Source organism: Delphinus delphis, chromosome 13, assembly GCF_949987515.2.
Source record: "Delphinus delphis chromosome 13, mDelDel1.2, whole genome shotgun sequence".
In the NCBI taxonomy this organism is placed as follows: Eukaryota; Metazoa; Chordata; class Mammalia; order Artiodactyla; family Delphinidae; genus Delphinus; species Delphinus delphis.
Genome location: NC_082695.1, coordinates 19,404,253 through 19,416,491, shown reverse-complemented (window position 1 = coordinate 19,416,491; position 12,239 = coordinate 19,404,253). Strand labels below are relative to the sequence as shown.

General features: G+C 45.8%; 1 protein-coding gene across 1 annotated transcript in view; it reads right to left on the bottom strand.

Annotated features, from left to right (window-relative positions):
- MYO18B (myosin XVIIIB) overlaps window positions 1-12,239 on the bottom strand; it is a 221,368-nt gene that overhangs the window by 89,030 nt on the left and 120,099 nt on the right. Inside the window, exons 31-32 of the mRNA XM_060029302.1 lie at window positions 8,897-9,007; window positions 4,509-4,613 (exon numbers count right to left, since the gene is read on the bottom strand). Of these exons, the coding sequence (XP_059885285.1) occupies window positions 4,509-4,613; window positions 8,897-9,007 (216 nt within the window). The remainder of the gene's footprint in view (window positions 1-4,508; window positions 4,614-8,896; window positions 9,008-12,239) is intronic.

The following is a 12,239-nucleotide window of genomic DNA, read 5'->3' as shown; positions in this document are numbered from 1 at the left end:
CTGGATTGTTTCACCATTTATCATTAAGGGTAAATTGTTTGGGGCAGTAGTTCAATGTCTGTCATCAAAGAACTCTCTAAGCACTTTTAACAAATGATCTAAAAATGTTATTAGGGGTAATCAAGCCACTTTACAGATGGGGAAATTGAGGCTTAGAGAGAGAACACTATGTAGCTGAAGGTTGCACAGCAAATTAATGGCAGATCTGGATTGCCTGATAACGTTAGGAAAAAAAATGGTCCAGAAAAGCATAATTCTAGTTAACTAAACCTTAATCACTTTTTAAGCAGCAAGGTGTTAGATTTAATTTTAAAAAATACAGGTTTTCAAATAATATATGGATAGACCTCACTTCGAATTCACGTAGGCCACTAAAAACCTATATGATCTTGGGCGATGTGCTTTACCTTTTGAGCCTCACTTGTTTCATTTATATGAAGGAACTGATAGTATCTAATAGAACAAAAGAGATCATAGGAGACATTATCAATCTACCCCAAAGCAGGAAAGGAATAAAGGAAGAAGCAAAGAAAGGGGGCAATAAACCAACAAAATTAAACACAAAAGAATAGAAATAATTTCAAATATATCAGTCATTATATAAATGTAAATGAACTAAATTCTCCAATGAAAAGTAAGAGACTAAAATTTGGCATTAAAAATTATCCATCTGTTTAAGGGACATACACACAGAGAAAGGTTAAAAACAAAGAGATAAAAAAGGTCTTGTGGGCAAACTAAAAGAAATCGCACAAAATAAAATAAGGCAAAAATAATTCACAGAGAAAAAAGGGACACCATACAACAATTAGAAAAGAACAATGTACAATGTGCCAAGGAAACAAAACAATAATAAACTTAAATGCACCTAAAAAAATAACCTCTAAATATATAAGAGAAAACTATAACACAATTATAAGCAAAGTATATCCCCATGTACCACTATAATTAATGGAAGTATACAAAAATATTCTATTTATAAGAGCCATAGAAACTACAAGATTCCTAGAAATAAATCTAACAGAAAAGCTCAAGACATATATGGAAAACAATAATAAAATATACAATAAAATAAATATTTTGTATTATTATAAGGTATTAATTTATAATAAAAATAAAATATATTTATGAAAGCCATAGATATATGAAGAAACACAGCATGCTCATGATTGCAATACTTCAATACTAAAAAAATATGTCACTTGTTCCCAACTAACTTACAAACCAATGCATTTGAAAATCCCCACCAGGCTTTGTTATGGAATCTCAATAAGAAGATTAAAGGATCGAAAATAGATAAGACAATTTTAGAGATGAGAAAGATAAGCTGTTTACAAGTTATCAAGCCCAGCCATTAAGACCACATGGTGCAGGAACTGAAGAATAAACCAATTAAACAGAATGGGTAGCCCCAAAACACAGCCATACATATATGGAAATCGTAGAAAAAATTACTCATGAGATAAAACAAAGGTGGTCTATATCGGGAAAATATAGATTCCTACCTCACACACACCAAAATAAAATCTAGGTGGGACTTCCTTGGTGGCACAGTGGTTGGGGGTCCGCCTGCCAGTGCAGGGGACACGGGTTCGAGCCCTGGTCCAGGAAGATCCCACATGACACGGAGCAACTAAGCCCGTGCGCCACAACTACTGAGACTGCACTCTAGAGCCCGTGTGCCTGGAGTCCATGCTCCGCAACAAGAGAAGCCACCACAATGAGAAGCCCGCGCACCGCAACGAAAAGTAGCCCCCGCTCGCCGCAACTAGTGAAAGCCTGCGCGCAGCAACGAAGACCCAACGCAGCCAAAAATAAATAAATTAATTAATTAAAAAATAAAACAAAATAAAATCCAGGTGGGTTAAAGGCCTAAAAATGCTCAAAACTTTAGAAAATTTCAGAAATATGGTGAAATATCTTTATGAACTCTGTTAAGGAAAGAAATCTTAAAAGAATCAACCATAACTGATGAATATGACTATATAAAAAACACTTTTTATTAAGTAAAAAACATTATAAACAAAGTGAAACGATTATCCATAGAGTAGGAGATATTTGCAAAATATACAACCAAAAGTGGATTAGCATCTTGGATAAGGATCGGGAATAATGAATAGAAAAAAAAGGTGAAGACAAAACACTATAAACAGGCAACGCACATAAGAGAAAACTGTAATAAACGTGAAAAATGCACAACTTCACTAGTCATGAGGGACAAGCAGTACAACTTAACACTCAGTAACCGGTAAAGATCTTTAAATGTCTGACAGTGCCACGTGTCGGGGCGGGGGGGGATGTGTGGTAGCAAAGAAAAAACTGCTGGTGACAATATAAACCACCACAATCACTTTGAGGAACAATCTGGGCAACATCTAATAATTCCAAAATGGTACATTCCTAACAGCCAGCAATTCCTCTTCTAGATTCATACCCTGGAGAATCTCTTTCCCACGTGCACAGGGAGACATGTATAAGAATATGCACTGTAGCTCTGCGTCCTAGAATGGAAACAGCTAAATATCCAACAGAAGAGTAGGATTAAAGAAAATGAATACTGTGTAGCAGTTAAAAAAGAACGGATTAGAGCTACACGTATTATCATGGAGGAATCTCAAAAACAGCAAAAACAGAGTACAGAAGGGGAGCAGTAGAAGTAAAGGCAGAATCGCACGTACTGTATACAGTTAAAGTTCAAATACACACGCAGGGGAATTAAAGCCTCCAACCTCAGGAGAACGGTCCCCTCTGGGAGCGAAGGACGAAAAGATGGAAGGATAAAGGGATGGGAGATGAGGAACAGAAACCAAGGGGCCACCAACTGTTTTTGAAATGCTTTGCTTCCTTAAAAACATCTGAATCTGATGCGGCAAAATGTTAATTTATGTGAACCCTGTTCTCTTGATGCACAAGCATCAATTACACTGTCTGTTCTACTTTCCCATGTGTTTGGCAAATGTCTTACTAAAACATCTAAAAGTATCCAATGTGACGTTATTCAAAGGCTCCAGCTTGGTGACTAACACAAAATTAGCTTCTCATTCACTTAAAGTTACCTCCTCCTTGCATGTGAAACTTAAAATTTTAGCAATATTTATAAAAACCTTTCTTTACTGGATTAATTCCTTTGTTTTCTTAAACAGACCATGCTGGATAGAAGGCAACCTTCTCCCAACGATTTCCAAGTATCATTCTAGAATCAAATCCTGGGGTGTTCTCTCTCGTGCTGATGCCAAAGGGAGAGGAGCCTCAGTGGCTCTGCACTCAGTGGCCCCAGTTTGCTTGGCTGAAAATCCAGAAAACGCAAAGAAGGAAGATCATGTAGTTCTCCCACCAATGTCCTCAGCTTCCGACTCTCACTCGCACGGCTGTAGGGGTTCCGCTCTAGAATTCACTCATTTACTCAATTTAAAAAAACAAAACAAAACATAGTGAGCACCTATTTGTTCGAAGCCTGGCTGCCCTGGATGACCATTGGGAGGGGGCCCACATTCCTCTGTGAACAAGAGGAATGACTGCGGGAAGGTTATTGACAGCAAGATCGTTACTAATTAAAAGATAATGAACACAAGTTAAGCAGATACATTAAAAAACACTCCTACGATATTTAAAAAGAAACCATGGAAGCCACCAGCACTCCTCTCCAATGTCGGGGTTTCATGGAGGAGGAGCTGGCTCTGGGCGCTGCTGGTTGCTTCCTTCACAGCAGTGGTTCCCTGTAAAGAGGGAGGTTGACTGTGTCCTGGAGGAACATGTGGTAACGTCCGTAGACACTGCTGGTTGTTACAACTGAGGGAGATGCTTCTGGCATTTAGGAGGTGGAGGCCAGGGATGCCGCTCAACAGCCTACAATGAGACAGCGCCCCCTCCCCACAGCACCCCGCCCCCCCCAACCCCGGCCGCCAACAACAAAGAATGATGCAGCTCAAAACGTCTGCAGTGCTGCAGCTGACAACCCTGGTCTACGGCGACGATGGCAAAACCCCACAAGGCTCTGCTCTCCAGCAGCTCAGAGCAGTTCGTTAGATCACGCAAAGCCAAGGAGACAGAAGTGGCCCAGCTAAGGGTCTAAAGCGTCACTGGCCTGGCTCTGCCTTCAGCAAAGTCTGTTCTCACGAGGCCAGCTCTGAGCACAGCAGCCATTCAGTCACCCCGTCAAAGCAAAGGCTGCCTATACTCTCACCCCGACAGCGGCTGAAGGCAAGGCAACCTCGTCTGTCACGTGTGGCTGGGCCCACTCTCTTTACTCTCAAGGGTCCTTCCAAGAACCCTGCTGTATGAAGACTCCCCCCACGGAAGGTCCCCTCTGAAGAGGCAGTGAGTGAGGGCAGAGACAGAACTGGTGGAGAAGACGGCGCCTGGGAGGAGCAGGTGGAGGCCAGCTGAAAGGTCTACCTGGGCTGGTCCTAAGACCCCTCCAGCGGGTCTCCCCACGAATCAGCTCTCTAACAGGGCCCCCAGAGGCAGGGAATGCGCTTCCCAAATGCCTGCTGGTGTCTCCCACTCACCTGATCGCAGAGGGTTCCGATCAAGCCTTCTAAGTCCTGCTTCTCATGGAGGACCATCTGCTTCTCCTCATATTCTTGCTCCAGCTGCATTTCCAGTTGGTGGAGCTGTGGGCACAAAGGGCAGATGCAGGCATAGGATACAAGAGCTCTACCCGACAAACCCCATGAGGCAGGGACCCTCTGGAGGATGGGGTGGGGGAGGTGGAGTTCATGGCCCCTCGCCCAGTTCCACAACGGCTCACCTAGCAGTTAGGAGGGGGTGTCTCTGTCAGAGAACTTGGGAGCCTAAAAGCTCAGGAGCTGGACAACTATGGGGAGAGCTGGCCAATTACGGGGAGTCCCCTGCCATTCACTGTGAAGTCCCCGTCCCCAGTTCCCTTCCCATTTCCTAACACATGTCTCCTTCCTCTGCCACGACCCAGCTTGAATAGTTACAAGTCTTGGCACTCTAACTTTTTAAGACTCTGCACAACACTGTATCCAGCACAATAAGGTGCATTCACCTCGCTTATTAAATACACTGTGATGCAGCAAAAAAAAAAAAAATGTTGCATTTGAGATTATGTGGTGTTTGGACTGCACGTTTGTCTCTCCCAAAATTCCTAATCCCAATGCAGTATTATTTGCCGATGGGGCCTTTGGGAGATAGCGAGGTTTAGATGAGGTCATGAGGGTGGAGTCCCCATGCTGGGATTAGTGCCCTTATAAGAAGAGACACCAGGGACCTTGCTTCCTCTCTCTCTCCACTGTGTGAGGACACAGTGAGAAGGCAGCCGTCTATCTCAAGCCAGGAGCAGGGCCCTCATCCCACACCAAATCTGCCAGCACCTCGATCTTGGACTTTCCAGCCTGCAGAACTGTGAGAAATATATGTTTGTTGTTTAAGCTCCCCCCACCCCAAGACCCCAGTCTATGATATTCTGTTATAGCAGCCCAAACTGACTAAGACCTTTGGCTACAAGCAGCTCATTTAGTTTACAATTGGCTCTGATTTCTCGGTAATCACCCAGCAATGGCAGGCACTCCCTGCTAAAGTGGACACCCCACTATAACGGTGCTTTGCACATCCTCTTCTGCACCAGACTCTCTCATGTGTGTTGTCTCACCCCTTCCTCCTTTCTCCATCCTGTGCTCTCAATGACTTCTTTCACAGACGGGAAAACTGAGTCAGAGAGTGGTCCTGAAGCATAGACTCCTACATCAACTGCTACTGAGAACAGTCAGCATTCTGTCTCCTGGCCCCAGCTCTTGTGCCACACCAGACAGCCATCAGCATTCCCACCCAGGTCTCTAACGATTGATTTCCTGCCATGGTGAGAGACAGACTGAGCAGAGCAGTCACTAGATGTGCAGTTAATGTTAGTATCTGTCATAGGAGAAAAACACCTTTCTCTGACCTCCCCCTCCCCCTTTATAAATCTGTCCATGGAAAAGCCTCAGGAGGGTCTGTCTGGGTCACATCTCCAACTCATCTGGGTCCTGGCTCAGGGCACTCATGATGCTCTGAGGCACTCTTGGAATGCACTAGAAATTGTGCTCCTTTCACCTGAGGGCACACGGGCAGGGACTGGGGGCTTCCATCTCCTGACCCACATAGAGAAAAAAAGTACTGATGGATGGTCATTTCAGAAGAAAGTTTGTTTCAAAATTTTCTTTTAAGAGTGAGAGACACAAAGCACTCTGCTCACACCTGCTTAAAATGAAGACTGCAAAAGTGAAACTCGTTTTGGAAAATACACAATAAAAATTACGCATTAAGCAAGGCAAAGTTTTCTGGAGTGTGTTCTGTAGAACATTTCCACATAGCGTTCACACGTATACTGTGTGTGTGTGGTGGGAAGGGAGGGAAGTCCATGCTAGAATAAGTGTGGGAGCCACTGAGTTAATAGGGCCTTCCATGCAGTACTTATCAGAGCCTTTGGTGAGTTCATGTGCAGGAAGTGCTAAAGGATGCAGCACTGCCCAAGGCTGACTTCTATCAAGTGCTTTCTAAATGGCCTTCCATAGTCCAAACATTTGCAAAATTAAAAAACTTTTTTTGTTTTTTTTTTGCTGTACGCCGGCCTCTCACTGCTGTGGCCTCTCCCGTTGTGGAGCACAGGCTCCGGACGTGCAGGCTCAGTGGCCGTGGATCACGGGCCCAGCCGCTCCACAGCATGTGGGATCCTCCCGGACCGGGGCACGAACCTGTGTCCCCTGCATCGGCAGGCGGGCTCTCAACCACTGCGCCACCAGGGAAGCCCCTAAAAGAAAACTTTTAAAATCTAGTTATTTTGGTTAAGAGATTGGGCTTTGGAGTCAGACAGACCTAAGCTCAAGTCCGAGCTCGTTTACTTCCCAGTGAGGTAACCCTGGGGAAGACCCTTCACCTTTGGGACTCTAGTTTCCTCATCTGTAGAACCAGGACTATAAACCTTACAGAGTGCTTATGAGAATTAAATAAGTTGACAGACGTAAAGAACCCAGCCTGAAACATGGTGCCCACTGGGTATTCAAAGAATCTCATTCATTTCTCCCACTGGGTATTCAAAGAATCTCATTCATTTCTCCCAATGGAAAATAAGCAGAAATTCGCCCCTCCATGATAACTCCCAGCACTTTACAGTTTATAAGGCATCTGCCATTCTTTCATCTTATTCTCACAACAGCGTAGGTAAGGTAGAACATTTTCTCTTATTGCTCCCATTTTGTAGATGAGAAAACTGAGTCTTAGGGAAGTTACAAGACTTACTCAAGGGCACACAGGTCTGGTTGAACCTAAAATCTATGACTCTTCTTTTCCAACTCTGGGAAGTTCTGGGGGGAATGCACTTGGCCCCTCGGGATGATCCATGTAAACCCCCAGAGGGGCCCCAAAAGGAGTATTTGAGGAGCAGGAAGGGCAGCAGATGCAGCAGCACCAACCACTGGGAGTGGAGAGGGGTTCAGTTCTTACTTACTCCCCTCCCTGCCCGGGGCGATGACAGGGTGCCGAGGAGACCCCATCTGCCCAGGACTTCCTCACTAGAGTCCCGTCTCCGCCGAGGTCCTGACCCCACTGAGGCCCCCTCCAGCCCCGCCCAGGAGGATGCTCTTGGGGGGATCTGCAAAGCACCAAGTGTCTGAACCCTCCTTCTCTTGGATGGATTAGTCACACCCAAGAGCAAGGCAACCACCAGGTTTGTTCCCTGGTTCCTCTGGAAGGATCAGCTACCTGAAAATCCACACACACACGGTATTGCTCGTAAGTTTCCAACCATCAAGGGTTACATTACAAAACTCTGTTCAATAGTTCCACATCTGTGATCTCCTTGAATCTTCCCTGTTACCCTGCAGGGGGCCATCATTATCCTATTTTACGGATGAGAGAAGTGAGGCTTATTAGCAAGGTTACGTGATTTCTCCAACGCCCCACAGCTGATAGCTGATGGAGTTGGGAGCAGGAAGGGCAAAGATTCAAACCAAGAGTCTATGAGTTCCAGCACCCATGCTCTCAGGCCCTGCAGTTTGGAGGTCTCTGTAGAGACTCTGCTTAGGGAACTAATAATCGGAGTCAACCTTGGGAAATGCTACTCGGCCCCTTCTTGGAGATTCACAATGTACCCAAGGCTATGAAAGGCCCACAGAAACCCTACCCAGACAAAACCTGTCAAATGAGGCGTAACCCAAAGCTTCTCAGCAATTGCATTTTAAAGATTCATCTCACACTCACATCAGTGCATGCATCTGTAAGGAGGTCTGTCTCAGCACTGGCCATAAAAACAGAAAACCCTAAATATCCAATGACAAGAGAATTAATGAGAGCACACGCCTAAGGTGGAATACTTTTATAAGCCATTAAACATGTACATTAGATCTGCATTTACTGACATGAGAGGAGGCCCAGGACAAACTTCGAGTGAAAACAGCAGCATGACCCCATTTAGGTAAAACGATCTCTCTACAAATATGCATGTGTGGGTACAATGAAAGAGAGAAAGAACATTTAAAAATAGTAATAATGATGGTGCCTTGGTGGTAAGATTTCAAGGGTTTACTGCCTTCTTACACACTGTCTGAAATGTCTGCAAAGAGCTTGGATAAAATGTAAGAAATGATTTGCAAGGCAAATAGCCAGAAGGGACTGGTCCCTTTCTTGAAACATATAAATCCTTACCCAAAGCATCAGTCACATGGCACTGTGGGCTCTTGGGAGAAATCTTGGGGTGATGATGCTAGACAGTTTCTGAGGATCGTAGTTAGGACAGGTACGTCTGCTCCAGCACCCTTGAAAGCACTGGGGAAGCTAAGGTCTCAGGTGGTTGAAGGGACTGTCCCCAGGCCCTGGGATTCCCCTCACTCTAAGGATGACGCACCCAGGCTGACCCTGCCGGGACCCCAGGACACAGCTGTGCTCGTGGCTCACATACCCGCTTCTGGCAGGACTGGCGGATGTCCTCCATCTCCTCCTCCGTGTCCTCTCGGTCCTTCTGGTGCATCTGCTTCATCCGCTCAATCTCCAGCTCAAACCGCTGGCGGAGCTGGGGGCGGCAAGGACAGCGCGTGAGGGTGGCCCACACCATCCACGTCGTCCTTAGCATTTCAGCTGCATTTTTCATTTTGGGACCGCATGGATGAGAGTCAAGTCATCCCCCCCACCTCGCCCCAGGCACCCAGGGAGGTCAGAAATGGTAGGTAAATAGCCCAAACACTGCCTCTATCCCTTCTGTGGTCATAACGTCACTAATCAATCATACTCTTTGCCACTGCGTTTAGATATCATTTTGGAATCCTTCTCAACACTCTCAGGATGAAACAAATTTGTCATCCCTGGAGCAGGCATCAGGGAAGTTCTTCTAGATGGGCGGATAGGTGGGTGAATGGATGGTAGAATAAAAGTTTACTTATGGGGCTTCCCTGGTGGCGCAGTGGTTGAGAGTCCGCCTGCCGATGCAGGGGACACGGGTTCGTGCCCCGGTCCGGGAAGATCCCGCATGCCGCGGAGCGGCTGGGCCCATGAGCCATGGTCGCTGTGCCTGCGTGACTGGAGCCTGTGCTCCGCAACGGGAGAGGCCACAACAGTGAGAGGCCCGCGTACCGCAAAAAAAAAATCAAAAAAAAGTTTACTTATGAAGACAGGAAACCCTGGAGAGGGAGATGACTTGCCCAAGATGCTACCTTGACAATTCACTTTGCCTCTGATTAGTTACCTTGCTCTGTGGAAAACAGCCTTCTTAAGATACATTTGTGATAGTTAGATGAGATGACATATAAAACACGTAGCGCAACGCCTGGCACAAAAAGATTATGTTTTCTTTCCCCATTATTTTGAAAACAGAGTAAGGATTGGCCCCTCCCTTCCCAGAAGCCTGACATAACCAAGAACTGTGTTCCCATTAAGGAGATGAGGCTTTTCAGTGAGAGCCTCCACCACCTGCTCAGGGCAGGAGAAGAGCTGCGCGTGATGTTTACGCCGTGCCACCTTACATAAAGGCTCTAGAACTGGACGCAGAAGGCATGGGACCCAATTCTAGTTCAAGAGTTTACTTTCTTGATTTGCATAATTCAGAGACTGATCCAAGCTCTTGCGTGTCAAGTTTTGTGGCATATTAGAATTACCTGGTGCCTTTTTTAAAAAAAATGTCAATTCCAGGGCTTCACTCTAGACCTATTGGGTCAGAATCTCCAGGATACGGGCCTCAGGAACCTATACTGTCAAGCTTTCATTGATCTATCCTCTTCAATGCTGTTGGTCATGGAGCAGCATGGAACCCACCAGTGCAGAGGGGCAGACTGTAGAAACTACAACGTCCTGACCATTTGCTACTCTGCCCTGGCACCCCACAGCAAGCTTTCATGAGGCTACAATTGCTGCCTCTCTAACATGGACATGCAGTCGAAAAAAGACAACTGTGGTCTTTCCCAACATTGATATTCTCTACTACATAGGACTGTGGCGAAGAGGAAGAAGAATGGTGTGCATCAGAGCCCCTATTGTAGTTCCCGGCAGAAAGCAGGCTCGCTTTAAATGCCAACTTCCTTCCCTGCCTCCTTTAAAATGACAGAGGTCATGGGAAGGTAATCCAAAATGAGGAGCATTTAAAGCAAGTAAACGTAATATTTCTTTTTCATTTTTTTCCTAGCCTCTTGGACACTCCTGACATCTGCAATACCATTTATGTCAAGCTTATATGAGTTAACATAAAATTTCCTGGAAAAAGTGCTATGTTGTAATCAGTAAATATCTCCTGGATGTCTACAACAGCCCAGTGCAGTGTGAGGTGATGGGTGAAGCTGAAGATGGATGAAAGGGTTGAGTCAGCTTCGCCTCCTGTGTAAGCTGACGGGGGGTACTGGGAAGCTGCATTCAGCCTCGGGTCCCTGAGGTCACCGTAGCACATTTCTGCTTCCGAGCACCGAGTGGTCCCCTGGTGGCATTTTCAAGAGGTAACACAACTTTCCAAAGTGCTCACTCTACTCTTGACTCTGGGTTGCTTTGTGACACTGTTCCACCCTCTACGTCCCAGAACAACCTGCACAGATAACCCACCTCCTTCACGAACCTTCACAGATTCACAGCTGGGGTTGGGGGGAGGCTAGGGGGTTGACAAGGCTCCGACTTCATTGTACAGATGAGGAGACTAAAATCTAGAGAAAACAGGGGGCTCGCCTAACATCACACAGACCCCATCTGCATGTGATCATCTCGCAGTTCCTTAAATGCCACGTGACTCCCCTGCCTCGAGGCCTTTGCAGTGGCTGTTCCCCCTGCCTGGAACTCTCCTCGTCAGCCAACTCAGACTCATCCTTCAGCTTTCAGCTTCAGTAAATATCACTTCCTCCAGGAAGTCTTCCCTGACTGTTCCAAACCTGCTCCCCAAACCAGATTCTGCAAGTTAAACCTTCCCATAACACTCAGCATAACTATAACTTTCAGCAGAGTGGAGACCACATTCGTCTTGCTTACAGCTGCGTCCCTAGCATCCACCCTGTGCCTGGCACACAGTAGGTGCTTAATAAATATGGGTTTGACTGAGTAAAGATGCTGTTTTCTGAACCACTCCAGACTGTCCCTCCACCCCTGCCACATCCATGTCTCAATACTCAGCAGACTCCATCCCAATGGAGGGGGGATAAGTGAGAAGCAAGGGCCAGCACCCCAGCCTCCCCCCGACCGCCCCCACTCCCTCACCCCACTTCACCAGAGCAGCTCAGTTTATTTGCTTTTACGTATTCATGCTGCCTGGTCAGATGTTCTTGAAAAAGGAGTTCCAACCTTAAAACCATTTCAACATAATTACCCCTTATGAAATCTCACATGAGAAATTTTTTTAGAACTAAGCATCAAGAAAAGCCTTGCTTCCCCTTGAAAGCCTAGCTTGTTTTTATCTTGGGGATGATAAAAAAAGCATGGAACTCACATTTCCTTTTTCTCTCTGGCCACCAGGAATTTTAGAGCTAAACCTATTAAGTGTGTAAGATCGTATGTTCTGCGTGTCTGCTTATTAATTCACCACCCCACCGTTCCTTAGCACCGGTTTTAATTTGTGTTTTTCTGGTTTGGCTTGTTTTATTTATTTTTCTGTTTTATTATGCGTACATCTTATAAGCTGCCTCGAATTCTTTGGGGAATGAGTTGGCATATAAACAAACAAGCCGACAAAATATTCCTCAGGTGGTTCGTTGAGGGGGCTGGTACAAGAGAATTGGATTCCTGCCTTATTCCCCTCAGTTATTTTGCATTTTCCAAAGATCGGGGCTCCCATCTCCCTG